This window comes from Myotis myotis, unplaced genomic scaffold, assembly GCF_014108235.1.
Source record: "Myotis myotis isolate mMyoMyo1 unplaced genomic scaffold, mMyoMyo1.p scaffold_m19_p_2, whole genome shotgun sequence".
Taxonomy (NCBI): domain Eukaryota; kingdom Metazoa; phylum Chordata; class Mammalia; order Chiroptera; family Vespertilionidae; genus Myotis; species Myotis myotis.
In genome coordinates, this window is record NW_023416324.1 from 63,846,760 (window position 1) to 63,862,025 (window position 15,266).

At 39.4% G+C, this 15,266-nt stretch overlaps 1 protein-coding gene and 1 long non-coding RNA gene across 2 annotated transcripts in view; one reads left to right on the top strand and one right to left on the bottom strand.

Moving 5' to 3' along the window:
• Positions 1 to 2,339: 2,339 nt before the first annotated feature.
• The window catches only part of LOC118676538, a 79,520-nt gene continuing 66,593 nt past the window's right edge, over positions 2,340 to 15,266 (bottom strand). Inside the window, exon 3 of the long non-coding RNA XR_004974147.1 lies at positions 2,340 to 2,495. This is a non-coding gene — a long non-coding RNA (uncharacterized LOC118676538). The remainder of the gene's footprint in view (positions 2,496 to 15,266) is intronic.
• Positions 6,958 to 15,266, top strand: part of LOC118676537 (calcium-activated chloride channel regulator 4-like) — a 44,636-nt gene continuing 36,327 nt past the window's right edge. The window contains exons 1-3 of the mRNA XM_036350640.1: positions 6,958 to 7,133; positions 13,730 to 13,870; positions 14,015 to 14,162. Coding sequence (XP_036206533.1) covers positions 6,975 to 7,133; positions 13,730 to 13,870; positions 14,015 to 14,162 — 448 coding nt within the window. The 5' untranslated portion in view covers positions 6,958 to 6,974. The remainder of the gene's footprint in view (positions 7,134 to 13,729; positions 13,871 to 14,014; positions 14,163 to 15,266) is intronic.

Below are 15,266 nucleotides of genomic sequence, written 5' to 3' on the forward strand. Positions count from 1 at the left end.
GCTATTTATTGTTTGGCCTAATTTCACTGGTGGAAAAATTTCCCTGCATGTCCATTTAACCCAGTGGTTCTCAACCTTCCTAATGCCGTGACCCTTTAATACAGTTCCTCATGTTGTGGTGACCCCCAACCATAAAATTATTTTCGTTGCTACTTCATAACTGTAATTTTGCTACTGCTATGAATCGTAATGTAAATATCTGATATGCTATATGTGTTTTGCGATGATCGCGACCCACAGGTTGAGAACTGCTGAATGGGATTACTTTTGCAGAATCCTAATTTACCAACCATTGATCACAGATGAGATTTAGAGAACCTGCCCAGGAACTTGTAGAATTTATTCTGCAGAAGTGTCTCCCTACCCCAATTATGAATGGTTAAAAGTGATCAGCTTACCAAGCATATTAGGAAATTCCCCTTAGTAACCAGTAGTGGTCTCAGGCCAATATAAGTAGGCCAGCTACTGTAGGAGCACCCTCCATTCCTCCCACTCACACCCCCTGGCGCTGTTATCAGAGGGAGCTGCAGCCATCCTGTGTTTCTGTGGTACTTCTCCAGCTTTAGGAAAGCCTTCACTTAATTTTACTTTGCATGACAGGTCTCTGTTCTCTCTGTCATGGAACAATTTTGCCAATTTGAATGTGACTGTGGTATAAATAGTAAAATGATTTTTTAAAAAAGAAGTTCAAATTGATAGTTACAAAATAATCATGGTGATGTAAAATACAGCATAGGGAATATAGTCAATAATATTGTAATAACTATGTATAGCGTCAGATGGGTACTAGATTTATTGGGGGGCACACTTTGTAAGTTATATAAACATTTAATCACTGGGTTGGACACCTGAAACCCTGAAACTAATATAACATTGCAGGTAAATTGTAATTGAAAAGTAAAAATTATTTCAAAATAAATAAACATACGGTATGGTCTTAACGATTCAAGAAATTATATATATATATATATATATATATATATATATATATATATATTAATAGGTAATTAAAATTTCCTTCTCTAAATGTTGTAATGTCTTCTAATTTTTTACAATAAGCACATATTATTTATAAGCAGTACAAACATTTTCACATATGAAAAAGAAACAATCTCAGTAATACAAAAGCCAAACATGATTGGGGGAGAGGGGAGAACCACAGAAGGATAATGTCAGAAATTCAAAATGGCAACAAAAAATGGGTATTAGGAAGACAGAAAATAACAATAAATGAGGAAAAGGAGAATATACAGGTCTGCAGCATAAGGACAACATTTCAGCAGTGCCTTCAGGGGCCGATGTGTCATGCTAAGGCCACATGGGACACCACACACCTCTGAGATTAACTAATTTTCTTCCTGAAGGAGAAACAATTCAGCTGCCTCCAGTACATCTTCGGACCACATAGAGGTGGCCTTTGGCTTCTCTAGTTTCATTACAATTCAAATGGATAGTTGCGGCTTTAGAAATAGTACAGCCATGTGTTCAGAAAATGAAAGGAAAATGCTTCAACATAGAGAAGCCATATTCCTTAAAATTACTGTACCACTAGAATAATACAGTCAATGAAATTGCAGATCATGTAATAATAACAATCCCAGAAAGTGAATTGATATCACCACAGGATATCATGGAACAATAGAAGTTACCATGTTCAATATCCAACAGTTTAAGAAAGACCATCTGGGGAAAACACAATGGGAGTGGGGAACAAGGAGGAAACAGATCACTGGTTTAGAAAATGAGAATTTCCAGGAGCCAGTAATTAGTGTTTGGGCTATGAAATAAGAGTAAAGGAACTTGTTATAAAAAATGATGGGACAGTAAAGGGAGTTGAAATGTCTATTCCTTTGCATATGTGACAAACTATTCCAGAGAAAAATGCGAATGATATTTCTCTGCAACACTTGCTCAAAAAGAAAATTCCAAAACTTTTTTAAAACATTATATTTTATGTTTTAAACACGTAGGATGATCTTGCAAGTATTTTCACGAATTATTTCTGCTACCACCTAAAACCAGGTCTAATTCTCCCAACCTCTGAAGAAATAGAGAACAATTGTCCCTGGTTAATGTGTCCCATGCTCCTCAAATTTGAGTGTGTACATAAATCACTTGGGGACCTAAATGCAGATTCCTGTTCAGTAGGTCCAGGGGCCCAAGATTCTTAATTTCTATCAATCTCCACATGATCTGGAGGACCTCACTTTGGGTGGCAAGGATTGAGACTGTCCCCACTTCTCATGTCTTTGCTATTTGAACCTGCCCTCCTTGCTATCATGGATTCACCCAGGATAGGCACCTGACTCGGGCAGATCAGGGCGTTCTCCTGGCTGCAGATGACTCCTCGGGATGGCCACTTGACTCAGAACAAGCTCATCAGAGCTCTTCTCCAGGACTTTTGAACCCGAAGTAGGGAGGATGATTAATGTCTCCATGGCAGCAAAGCTATCTGTTGTGAGGCTCAGGACTGGTCTCTGTCCATTTTTTTCCTGCTGAAAGAGGGAAGGCCAACAGGCCGAGAAATGAGCATATTCACATCCTTAGCATTCCCAGCTCTGGGGCCAACTTCACCTTTGCAGTGTAATGTGAGTTTTGCCCAATAGCCTTCCAATAAATAAGTAAATAAATATGCAAATAACTTATTTGAATTGGTTTTCTGTCACATGCAACCAGAGTGCTGCTTAAAATACTCATACAATTAAGTTTTAAAAAAATAACTTGTTTCATTTGATTCTTTTTTTTGGAACTGGGAAAAAAACCAACCACATTCATTGTAGACTTTATACACAGAATCTATTTTCTAAATTTTTGTTTCTTGCCTATTGGTCTGAATCTAGTATCATAGAGCCTGGAACATAATATTTGTTGACATGGATGCCTTTAGTCATTGTATTTTATTGTATGAGAGGCATCATGCTGAAGACTGGGACCACATAGTCCCTGCTCTTCCAGTGACATAGAGTTTAGTCAAGGAAACAGACAAAGTAATTTGATGTGATGAGATGTGATATCATATACATAATTATAGGAGAATAAGGGAGAAAGCACTATGGAAGAGATTGTACCATATATAAGTCTTGAAGGACAAGTAGAAAAGAAAGAAGGAAATTCTAGTCAAAAATTGCCAATAGACAAAGGCATACTGTTCCGTTTGGAAAAATGTGAACCTTCTGTTTGCCTAAGGCAGGAATTGTAGAGGGCAGGTGGCTGTATTGGGAGGCAATGGGGAAGTACCTAAGCTACAAATCAAGGAAGGTCCTGAATAAAAGATTTAGGACTTTACCCTGTGGGGGGATGATAGTAAAAAAGCTACAGCAGTACAATTTCATGCTGTAGAATATATTGGGATCTATCAGAATAGAAATAAGGAGTTCTGTAAAAACAGAGATTGCAGTCTTTGAGTTAATCAGTTAGTTATTGTGTAAAGTTATAATGAAGTAAAATAAAATTAGCGTCAACTGATTTTTTTCTTTTTTACTACTTACTGTTACAAGTATCCTATCTTTCTTACATTTCTTTACACATATGCAATGCAGGAATTGTTATAACATTACCATTTTACATATGTCTCTAAGGACAGCATATTATTTCATCTTTTCAAAATCTAAGCTGAGATTCTGTCTTACCAAAAGAGTTTAACCAATTCACACAGGTTTAATGATTTTTTAGAAATTATTTGCCATCTTTTTCCATTTCACATACTTTTTGTGTGTCTCCTGTTCCTCTCCTTTCCTAACTTCCATCGAATAGATTAAATTTGACACCGCTGGCTTAAAAATTACACATTATGATTTTTGTCTTCTGATAATTATCTCAACTAATTAAGATCCATTCTTATATGTACTATTTATTTATTTATTTCCCATGGTAATAGAATTCAAACACTTATCTATATTCCCCTTATCCACTTCACTTCCAATAGCAATGCCTTAGCAAGCCCTTGTCTCTAACTGGATTCTGACACCAACCTCCCTCATGTTGGCATTTTCTGGCTTAAATTGTGAATTAATAAATGTTTGTTGTTTTATTTATTGATTATTTAGATAATAAATTTTACTAAATTATTTATTTCTCATACCTTATTATTTTTTATTTATTTTGCTTCTTGCTGGAGGATTTCCTTCAAGAGTGTTTTTAGAGTGTGTATTAGATGGTCTGAGGCTAACCTGAAATATTAAGTTTAACTTTTTTCTTTCAACACTTGGAAAATATTATTCCATTTCTTCTTTCACCTAGGGTGGTTGGTGAGGAGTCTGGGCTGGATGTGTACTTGTTCATCATCAGTGTACAGAGGAGAAGTAAAACCATGCGTAAGAGTGAGATCCCCATATGGAACATAGAGAGAAAGAAGAGAAGGGAGTCAAAAATGAACTCTTGGGAAGAGTCTACACTCAAATGGGGGATAAAGAAAGAGGCATTGTGAACTAGACTGAGAAGGAACAGCCAGAGATTTACAAAGATCATCAGGAGTCTGTCTCCCAAAGAAAAAAGGCTGTTTCAAAGAAGAGGGAATGATCAACATCAAATATTACAAAGAGGTCAAGTAAGATGAAATACTCCAAACTGGTCACTGCATGAAACACTATATCTAAGTTACTAGATTCTCTTTTTTAAAATGAAAATGGATTGGAGTAGGAAGGCAATAGAGAGGGAGATACAGAAAAGAGAGTGGACAAATGGTGGATACAAGTCACTAGTAGCAAGGAAAGAGAAACTGGTTTCCAGATCTACCTCTACAAGGCAGGACAGGAGGCTTAGCACAAGGAAGCTAGGATAGATTAAACACAGGGACAGAGAGATCCAAATGCAAAGGAGGAGGAAATGAAGTCTCACCCAATGAATCCCAACCTATTTATACCCCAGGTTCTGTGTTAATGGTGAAAGAAGTCAGTCAGAGAAAGACAAGTATCACGTGATCTCACTTATATGTGGAATCGAATGAACAAAATAAATTGACAAACAAAATAGATCCAGAGACATCAAAGCATGCAACAGACTAAGGATCCTCAGAGGAAAGTGGGCGGGGGTTGGCGGGGGGGGGGTGTTCAACCAAAGAACTTACATGCTTATATGTATCACCCATGGACACAGATAATAGTGGGGTGAAGGCCTGGGGAGAGGACAGGAGGGGAGGGAAAAGGGGGACATCTGTAATACTTTAACAAGAAAGATAAAATTTTAAAACTAGTTAATAACTCATAATAGAATTCAGTGTTGCCTTCAGAAAATTACATAAGGATGAGTAACTGCTTTGCAATTCAAAAAGAAGCTTTCATCTTTTAAAATGAAAATATCCCAAGTATTTTTCCATGAAATCATAGATCATATTCCTGCCTCAATAATATTAATCCAAATCGTCTTCTCATAAGAAAAAAAATTGGCTATTATTACTCTATTAGCATGTTACTGACCCACGATTTAAAAGTCCCATGATAAGAGACCTCTGTGTTGCCATAGTTCATCAGAATCCTGACCCTCCCTGAAGAATTCAGAGTTATTCAGCTAAATTCTTGGAGAAGAGAAGAATCTGAGATGAGATGTTAAAAAGAAAAAAACCATAACATTAATATCCCATTTTCTTGACTTGCCATATTCATTATCTCTGTGAGGAATACAAGATACTTTTTTACAGAGAGGAAGGGAGAGGGATAGAGAGTTAGAAACATCGATGAGAGAGAAACATCGACCAGCTGCCTCCTGCACACTCCCCACTGGGGATGTGCCCGCAACCAAGGTACATGCCCTTGACCGGAATCGAACCTGGGACCTTTCAGTTCGCAGGCCGACGCTCCATCCATTGAGCCAAACCGGTTAGGGCTTGAATTTTTATTTTAAAGATATTTTCTTACTATGATTCTTTTTTTTTTTTTTTTTTTTTTGGTTAGTTCTCTAGAGTTTCTAATGAGTTCTGGCTAATTTTGCTTTAGGTCTAGACATTCTTAATTCATCGTCACAACTCCTAAAGTGACTCCCTTCCTCCTTTTTTAAAAAGTCGTATTATATTATTTGTCATATAAAACAGCATTGCCTTATTGTGAAGTAATTAAATCCATGGACTCTAAGGTAGGAATGCTGGGTACAGAGCCTGACTCTGCCAATTACGAGCTACTAGATCTTGGCAAGTTCCTAAAACTCTGTGTTCCCCATGCTTAATGAAGATCATATTCAGGCTTAACCTTAGAGAGTTGTGGTGAGGATTAAGTGAAAGAATCTCTGCCCTGGTTGGCACCAAATAAATATTATCTATTAATATTATTCATTCTGCTTTCAAAGAAACCAGTACACTACCAGACTCTTTTTTGTTGTTGTTGTTATTTATAGTCCACATTCTATCAGTCTTTTTTGACATGCTTATATAAAAGCTAATTCTATTCATTATTTTCTGGGCAGGAGTTGTTAAAATTTTACTCTAATAACTTTATCAAATCTTCCTTAATTTATCAAACTACTTAAATTTTTTTTTAATTTATATTTCAAAGACATCTTACCTAATTTGGTGTTATCTACATTTAATAATCTTACATTTTCTTCCATTATTTATACTTTTGGTAAATAATTAAAATAATTCGGTTCCTTTGTAAAACTAAAAAAAAAACATTAGCATTATTTCATCTATTCATTTCATTATGAAATTTTATTAATTTTCACATTGTACTCTACAGAAAATACAAAGTATATGTTCATATTTAGGAAGTTAAGCAAAATTAGAAAATATAGAAAAAACTTCCCAAGTAAAAAATTGAGAATGTATTTTATAAAATGATCTGATTACTTCTATTTTTCTTATCACTTTTACAGTAACAGACAATAAAATGATTACGTAAGTTCAAATATTTTGTCTCATATGTAACACTGATCTTTGTGCAGTCTGCAACCCATAATCAGCCCCACCTATAAGGATTAGGAGTATATATACAGAGAGAGAAGGGTCTAGGAAAGCCCCTTCAGCCAGGATCAACTGGAGAGGAGCAATGGTGTTATTCAGAAGTTTTGTCTTCCTCTTAGTCCTATACCTGCTGCAGGGGTCCGATACTTCCTTTGTTCAGCTGAATAACAATGGCTATGAAGGCATCATCATTGCTATAAACCCTGGTGTGCCAGAAAATGAAGCACTAATTGAAAAAATAAAGGTAAGAAAGAAATGGGATCTTCTTCTGTTTGAATTCTAGAAAAGGAAAAAAAGTTAGTTGTTAATAAATATTATGGAAACTTCTGAATGCTCCAGAAAGTTTAAAAACAGCATGTGCAGTGAGGGCAGTGGGAATTGGAGGCTGTACACGGGGTTCTCCACTGTCTCAATGGAAGACCAAAGACAAGGCACAGGACCTCCCTGATCCTGTTTCTTCATGTGCAGATGAGCAGTTGGACTTGTCTGTTCTTTGCTTTTGTTTTTTTAATTTATTGATTTGAGAGAGAGGAGGGGGAGGGAGAGAGAAATATTCGCATATTTGTTGTTCCACTTATTTATTCATTCACTGGTTGATTCTTGTATGTGCCCTGACCAGGGATTGAATCAGCAACATTGGTGTATCTTGACAATGTTCTAATGAATTATGTTACCCAGCCAGGGCTTGGACTTGTCTGTTCTTTAAACAATTATTGAATGCTTATAGCAAGACAACAGTGAATGAAAGAGCCCCTTCCCTTATGCAGTGTACATTCTTTTCAGATACAGATAATTAAACATATAAATGTATAACAGAACAGTTGGTGGTGAGTTGCTATGGCATAAAAATAAACCAGCAAAGCGGGGTAGGCACTGTTGGTCGGGGTGGGATAGGGGGAGAATGTAGGGAAGACAGGGAAAGCCTTGATGTTGATGTGACCTCCAAGCAGAGACCTGAGATGAGTGGGGGAGGGAGCCCATTGAAAATCTTGGGTACGGAACAGAGGGAGCAGCAGCATGGAGATGATAGCATGCTTATTTGGACCAAGGAAACAACTGTAAATGAGCAGGAGGAAGGGTGGGAGAGCTGAAGTTGGAGAGGTAGCAGGGCCCAGGCCCATGGAAAAAAGTGGGCTTTTACTCTGCGTGGGACAGGAATCCATGGAAGGATTCTGAACAGAGGAGAGGTGTGCTCCCTCATACATGTTCTAAAATCACACTGACTGTAGTGTTGAGGAAACTCGGTAGACAGCTTCCACTTGTCACTAATCCTGTATAAGCTCTGCACAGCATGGAGGTGTAGAGGGACATCAGGTAGGAAGCTGTTGTAGGGGGGAAGGGTTGGTGATTAGGAACAAGGATATTCTGGTAGAGATCTATAAAGTGGTGTGATTCTGAACATATTCTGATGGTGTCATAGACACATTTGTTGATGATTTAGATGTATGTGGAGTAGGGGAAGGTAGGAAGGCGAGATAGGAGTCAAACAAGACTTCGGGGGTTTTGGCCTATACACTTGGAAAGATGGGATTATCATCAATAGGGAAAGAGAAGACTTCAGTGATCATCTGGCAGCTGAGATATCAGGAGTTAGTTTGGGATATTTTGAATTGAGATGCTTATTAGATACCCTCGTAGATGGAGATAGGAATCAGAGTTCTGGAGGAAAATCTGGGTGCAGATAAAAATTGGGGAGTCATCAGTGTGTAGGTTAGATTTAAAGCCAGGAGAACCAATGAGTTCATTAGGTAGTGTGCACAGTGAAGAGAAAGACAACAGAACTGAACCAAGAACTGTATTTCTAAAGGTTCTTTCAATTGTAACATTCCTTGTAATGAAGAGATTGGTGTTATAGTCATGTAGATTTCCCCTGTCCCTGACATCAACATCTACTAACTCCTTCTATTCAATTCCTCCACTACTGCGGCCTTATGCTCACTGTTTTAGCCTTCTGCATGGATACTGTTATCCAGCAAACACTGATAGGCATGACCTGAATTGTGAGCAGGTGATTCTGTAGGTGCCATTTATCACTCATTCTGTATAAACTCTTTAAAATATATATTGATTTCAGAGAGGAGGGGAGAGGGAGCGAGAGAGAGAAACATTAATGATGAGAGAGAATCATTGATCAGCTGCCTCCTGCATGCCCCCTGCTGGGGACTGAGCCTGTAACCCACGCATGTGCCCTGACTGGGAATTGAACCTTGACCTCCTGGTTCATAGGTCAATGCGCAATCACTGAGCTACACCTCCCAGGCTGTATAAACTCTTGTAGCCTAGTAAAAAGTCACTTACTGATACCTTTTGAATTCCAGGGGAAGATGAATATCCATTACTAAAGAACACAGGCTTGAATAGCAGTTAATGCAGCTGATTCTGAATGATGGCTTCTTCGTGTCCAGGGACAATAGATCAGTTTGAAATACTTCTGAACCTCAGAAATCAGTATTTGGAAGACTTATTTGTAGGGGTAAAAAGAATTGCTAAAATGGTCCTCTACTGAAAACATAGCTAAAAATTCAATTGTTAGCAGACATTCCTAGATTACACAATGTTTCCTAACATTCATTCAGTCCTCTATGAAGTCCTTGCATTTACAATATCAGAAAAGCATGTAAAACACTATCATCCACATTTTAGAAAAGAGAAAACTTGGATTTGGGGAAATTAAATGATTTTTCAAGGGTTTCCTATGTAGCACAATCAGAGCAGAGATCCAGTACATAGGTTTTAAAGACTTACAAACCAGAGTTTGAGTTCTGGCTTGTGTAAGATGACAAAAATTACTCTTTTTATGTAACCAGTGAACCAACATGTGAACATAACTTTACTCCTGGAATAATATCTGATCACTATAAAATTTATCATGAATCAATTCATAATTTATGACATGAGATGTCAATTGTCAACTTTCCTTATTCCTTATTTATGTCTTTTTAGTTTGAGAGTACGTAGTTTTGGAAACACTGATATCTTAATCTTCTTTAATACAATTAGAATACTATAGGAATTCTGAGAAACAATTTAGAATGAAATTATAGGGATTTTGCTTGAAAAGCTTGCAGGAACAATTATTAGCCACCCTACTATGCTCCAGGAGATCACAGTTATCTGATATAGGGTCTCTGAAATACCTCCATGACCTGAGAACAAACCACTATCCAAGACTGTCTAAAGGACCATGCAGACTCCAAGTAAATAAATTCCTCTGGAGTTATACAATGCACAGCCCACACAACTGTATGTTAACAACCTTACATTTCCAGTTGTTACTATATTTCAGACCACCCTCTATACCTTTTAAAAATTTTTGAGATATAATTGACATATTATATTAATTTCATGTGTACAATGTAATGATTTTATATTTGTACTAGAGGCCCGGTGGACAAAAATTTGAGCACTCCGGCAGGGGGGTCGCTCAGCCCGGCCTGTGCCCTCTCGCAGTATGGGACCCCTCAGGGGATGACCTCCTGCTGGCTTAGGCCCGCTCCCCAGGGGATTGGGCCTAAGTTGGCAATCAGACATCCCTCTGGCAGCCTGGCAGCACTCAGGGGATGTTCACTTGCCAGTAGGAAGCAGGCCTAAACTGAAGTCGGACATCCTTAGCGCTGCTGAGGAGGCAGGAGAGGCTCCCACCACCACTGCTGTACTGGCAGCCATCAGCCTGGCTTGTGCCTGAGCAGAGCTCCTCCCATGTGAGAGCATCCTGACCACCAGAGGGCAGCTCCTGCATTGAGCGTCTGCCCCCTGGTGGTCAGTGTGTGTCATAGTGACCAGTCATTCCCAGTCTTTCTGCTGTTAGGGTCAGTTTGCATATTTCCCTTTGACTATATAGTATAGAGGCCTGGTGCACGGGTGAGGGCTGGCTGGTTTGCCCTGAAGGGTGATCCGGATCAGGGTGGGGGTCCCACTTGGGTGCCTGGCCAGCCTGGATGAGGGAATGATGGCTGTTTGCAGCTGGTCACACCCCCTTCAGGGTGGGGGTCCCCCACTGGGGTGCCTGGCCAGTCAGGGTAAGAGGCTGAGGGCCGTTTTCAGGCTGGCGGGTGACTGAAGCTCCCAACCTCTCCTTTTTTTCTTTTTTTTTTTAATTCTGGGATTTATTTACCTTCTATGGCTGTCACTGGAACTGAGAGCCGGCTTTAGCTCTGAGGCTCGGCTCCAGCTCTGATACCTCAGCTGCTGAAAGCAGGTATCTGGGTTTGTTTAGCTTCTATAATTGAAACACTGTTGCAACTCCAGCTCTGAGGCCCGGCTGGCTGAATGCAGGTTTCTGGGGTTGGTTTCGCTTCTATAATTGCAACATTGTTTCTTAGAGTGCAGCTCAGAGACCGGCAGCGGCAGGTGGGGAACCTTGGCTTCCTCCATCACTGGAGCAAGCAAGTCTCCTGTTCGCTTCAGCTGCCTGGCTGCCAGCTGCCATCTTGGTTGGCAGTTAATTTGCATATCGCCCTGATTAGCCAATGGGAAGCGTGTCGGAGGTACAGTTTATTACCATGTTTGTCTATTATTAGATAGGATAGGATAGGCAGCATGCTGAAGACTAGGACCACATAGTCCCTGCTCTTCCAGTGACATACAGTTTAGTCAGGGAAACAGACAAAGTAATTTGATGTGATGAGATGTGATATCATATACATAATTATAGGAGAACTAGAGGCCTGGTGTACAAAAATTTGTGCACTCAGGGGAAAGGAGTCCCTCAGCCCGGCCTGTGCCCTCTCGCAGTCTGGGACCCCTTGGGGGATGACCACCTTCTGGCTTAGGCCTGCTCCTCGGGGGATCTGGCCTAAGCTAGCAATCAGACATCCCTCTGGCAGCCCGGCAGCCCTTGGGAGATGTCCATTTGCCAGCAGGGAGCAGACCTAAGCTGCAGTCAGATATCCTTAGCGCTGCTGAGGAGGCAGGAGAGGCTCCCACCACCACTGCTGTACTGGCAGCCATCAGCCTGGCTTGTGGCTGAGCAGAGCTCCCCCCGTGAGAGTGCACTGACCACCAGAGGGCAGCTCCTACATTGAGCGTCTGCTCCCTGGTGGTCAGTGTGTGTCATAGTGACTAGTCATTCCCAGTCATTCTGCTGTTAGGGTCAGTTTGCATATTACCCTCTTACTATATAGGATAGAGGCCTGGTGCACGGGTGGGGGCCGGCTGGTTTGCCCTGAAGGGTGATCCGGATCAGGGTGGGGGTCCTGCTTTGGTGCCTGGCCAGCCTGGATGACAGGATGATGGCCGTTTTCAGGCTGGTGGGCGACTGAAGCTCCCAGCCTCTTTTTTTTCTTTTCTCTTTTTTCTTTGTTTATTCTGGGATTTATCTACCTTCTATCGCTGTCACTGGAGCTGAGAGCCGGCTCCAGGTCTGAGGCCATGGCTGGCTGAAAGCAGGTATCTGGGTTTGTTTAGCTTCTATAATTGAAACACTGTTGCCATCACTGGCCACTCTAAGCTCTGAGGCTGTGGTGGCTGAAAGCAGGTATCTGAGGTTTATTTAGCTTCTATAATTGCAACATTGTTGCATCCGGAGCTCAGAGCTGGGCCACGGCAGGCGGGGAAACTTGGCTTCCTCCATCACTGGAGCAAGCAAGCCTCGTGTTTGCTTCAGCTGTGTGGCTGCCGGCCGCCATCTTTGTTGGCAGTTAATTTGCATATCCTGCTGATTAGCCTATGGGAAGCGTAGCGGAGGTATGGTTAATTACCACTTTTGTCTATTATTAGATAGGATAGTCACCAAGCTATGCATTTTATTACCATGACGTATTCATAACTACAACTTTGTAACTTTTGACCCCCTTCACTGATTGAGCCACCTCTCCCACCCAAAAGCATCTGAAAACTACCAATTTATTCTCTGTACCTATGAGCTCAGTTTTTGTTGTTGTTTTTCTTTTTTTATTCCACATATAAGTGAGATTGTGCCATATTTGTCCTTCTCTGATTTATTTTAGGCATAATAACCTCAAGGTCCATCCATGTTGTTAGAGATGGCAGGATTTCCTTCTTTTTAGTGGCTTAATAATATTCCACTGTTTATGTATACCACATCGTCTTTATCCATTCATCCATATATGGACACTTAGGTTGCTTCCATGTCTTTGCCACTGTAAATAATGCTGCAATGAATATGGGGGTACATATATCTTTTCAAATTAGTGTTTTTATTTACTTCTAATAAATAACCAGTAGTGGAACTTCTGTATCAAATGTTAGTTCTATTCTTAAGCTTTTTCTGGAACCTCCATACTGCATTTCATAGTGGCTGCACCAACTTACATTTCAATCAACAGTGCACAAGGGTTCCCTTTTTTCCACATCCTTGCCAACACTTATTATTTCTTATCTTTTTTATGACAGTCATTCTTACAGGGGTGAGGTAATGCCTCTTTGTGGTCCTACTTTGCATTTCCCTGATAATGATATTGAGCAACTTTTTATGTACCAGGTGGCCATTTGTATGTATTCTTTTGAAAAATGTCTTTTCAGATCCTCTGCCTATTTTTCAATTAGTTTGTTTTTTGTTTCTTTGTTTGGGTTTGTTTTTGTTTTTTTGCTATTACCTTTGCTTTTTGATGTAAAAAATTATTGCCAAGACCAATGTCAGAGAGCTTATGTTTTCTTCTAGGAGTTCTATAGTTCCAGATCTTTAATGCATTTTGAGTTAGTTTTTGTATATAGTGTAAGATAGTGGTTGACTATCATTCTTTCACATGGGTATTCCAGTTTTCCCAACACCATTTTTTTTAAAATTAAAACAAAAGTACTTTTTAAATCCTTACCTGAGAAATGCCTGTAATGAACCTCTGCTCATTCAGTTCACTGCCATATATTCTTTTATAACAGAACATGGTGACTGCAGCTTCTACTTACCTATTTGAAGCCACAGAAAGAAGATTTTTTTTCAAAAATGTATCAATATTAATTCCTGATACTTGGAAGGAAAACCCTCAATACAAGAGACCAAAACATGAAAGCTACACACATGTAAGAGTAAAAACAAGGCTCTTAAAATATTATATCTTCTGGTGCTCCTCCATTGAACTGCAAAATGATTGTTTTACAGTTTTTCTGACTAAATGTTATCATTTCTATTTCTGATGTTTTAAAAATCTTTTTAAACCTTCTCAGGCTGATGTTTTAGTTGCACCACCTACCCTACCAGATAGAGATGAACCATACACCAAGCAATTCAAACTCTGTGAAGAAAAAGGAGAATACATTCATTTCACCCCTGACGTTGTACTTGGAAAAAAACAAAATGAATATGGACCAACAGGTAAGAATTAGGTTAACATATTTTGTAGTGATTCCAATAAGCAGGTGTGTACCCAAGTTAAATGCACAAACCCTAGAGCCAGTGTCTATAGGTTCAAATCCTGGCTCCCCTATTTATCAGCTCTATGTGACCTTGGACAAGTGAGATGGACTCTCTGTGCTTTTTTCCTGTAAAATGGTGAATAGAGGAGCTACTACTGTATAGAATTGTTGTGAATATTAAATTAGGTAATCCATGCACCTGTTCTCAGTAGAGTGTCTACAGAGATTTGAACACAGGGCAATAATAATAAATATTTTTCTTAAGAATACTTTTCAAATCTTAATATTCCAGTTCTTCACAGCTGGATATTAATCACATGCCACCTTAATGGAAGGCAGATGTGTGAAAAGCTGAAAAGAGACAAGATTACAGTTCCTGGCCAAGAGAAAACACTCAGGGGCTGTAATTGCTATACTATTATTCAACCTATTTGGTTGAACTAGATGTACTTGTCTGTCAGTGATCATTTTTACCTATAAAAAACGGTAATTTCATCTAGTTCAGTCTAAAAGTTAAGGTCATTGGTTCAAATGAACTTAAAGCGCATCATTTCACATGTCACTACACAGGAAAACATTCCTGAACACACATACCCCAAGATCACCTCTCTTCCACTGTCCCTTCAATGAGCATTCATTAAGTCCCTTGTTTTTGTCAAACACTCAACCCTGGTTCTCATTACCTGTTTCCCAAACACTCTTGAAAGATCCATCATCTCATGCCATCTGAATTTTAACTCTCCTCATACTTTAGTCCAATCACATTTCTTCCTCTTGGCACCTCTAACCTTTGCTTCCTTCTAACTATAATTTTTTCTTTATATGGCAGGTCCAGCAAAGTGTAAATAGCTCAATTCCCTCACCACTCTTATCCTTATGTTTCATTCAATTTGCCAAATCCTCTCTACTAAATTTCCAGCTAGTTTCCTTTGCTTCTGTTAATGTTTTCAAGATTGTGAAAGAAAATTACAAAGCTAATCGGTATCATTGCAAAAATACATTTTTCAAACTTAGTGAAGTCCTCACAGCTACTCAACAACGTTGTACTTGCATCTTCTCAACT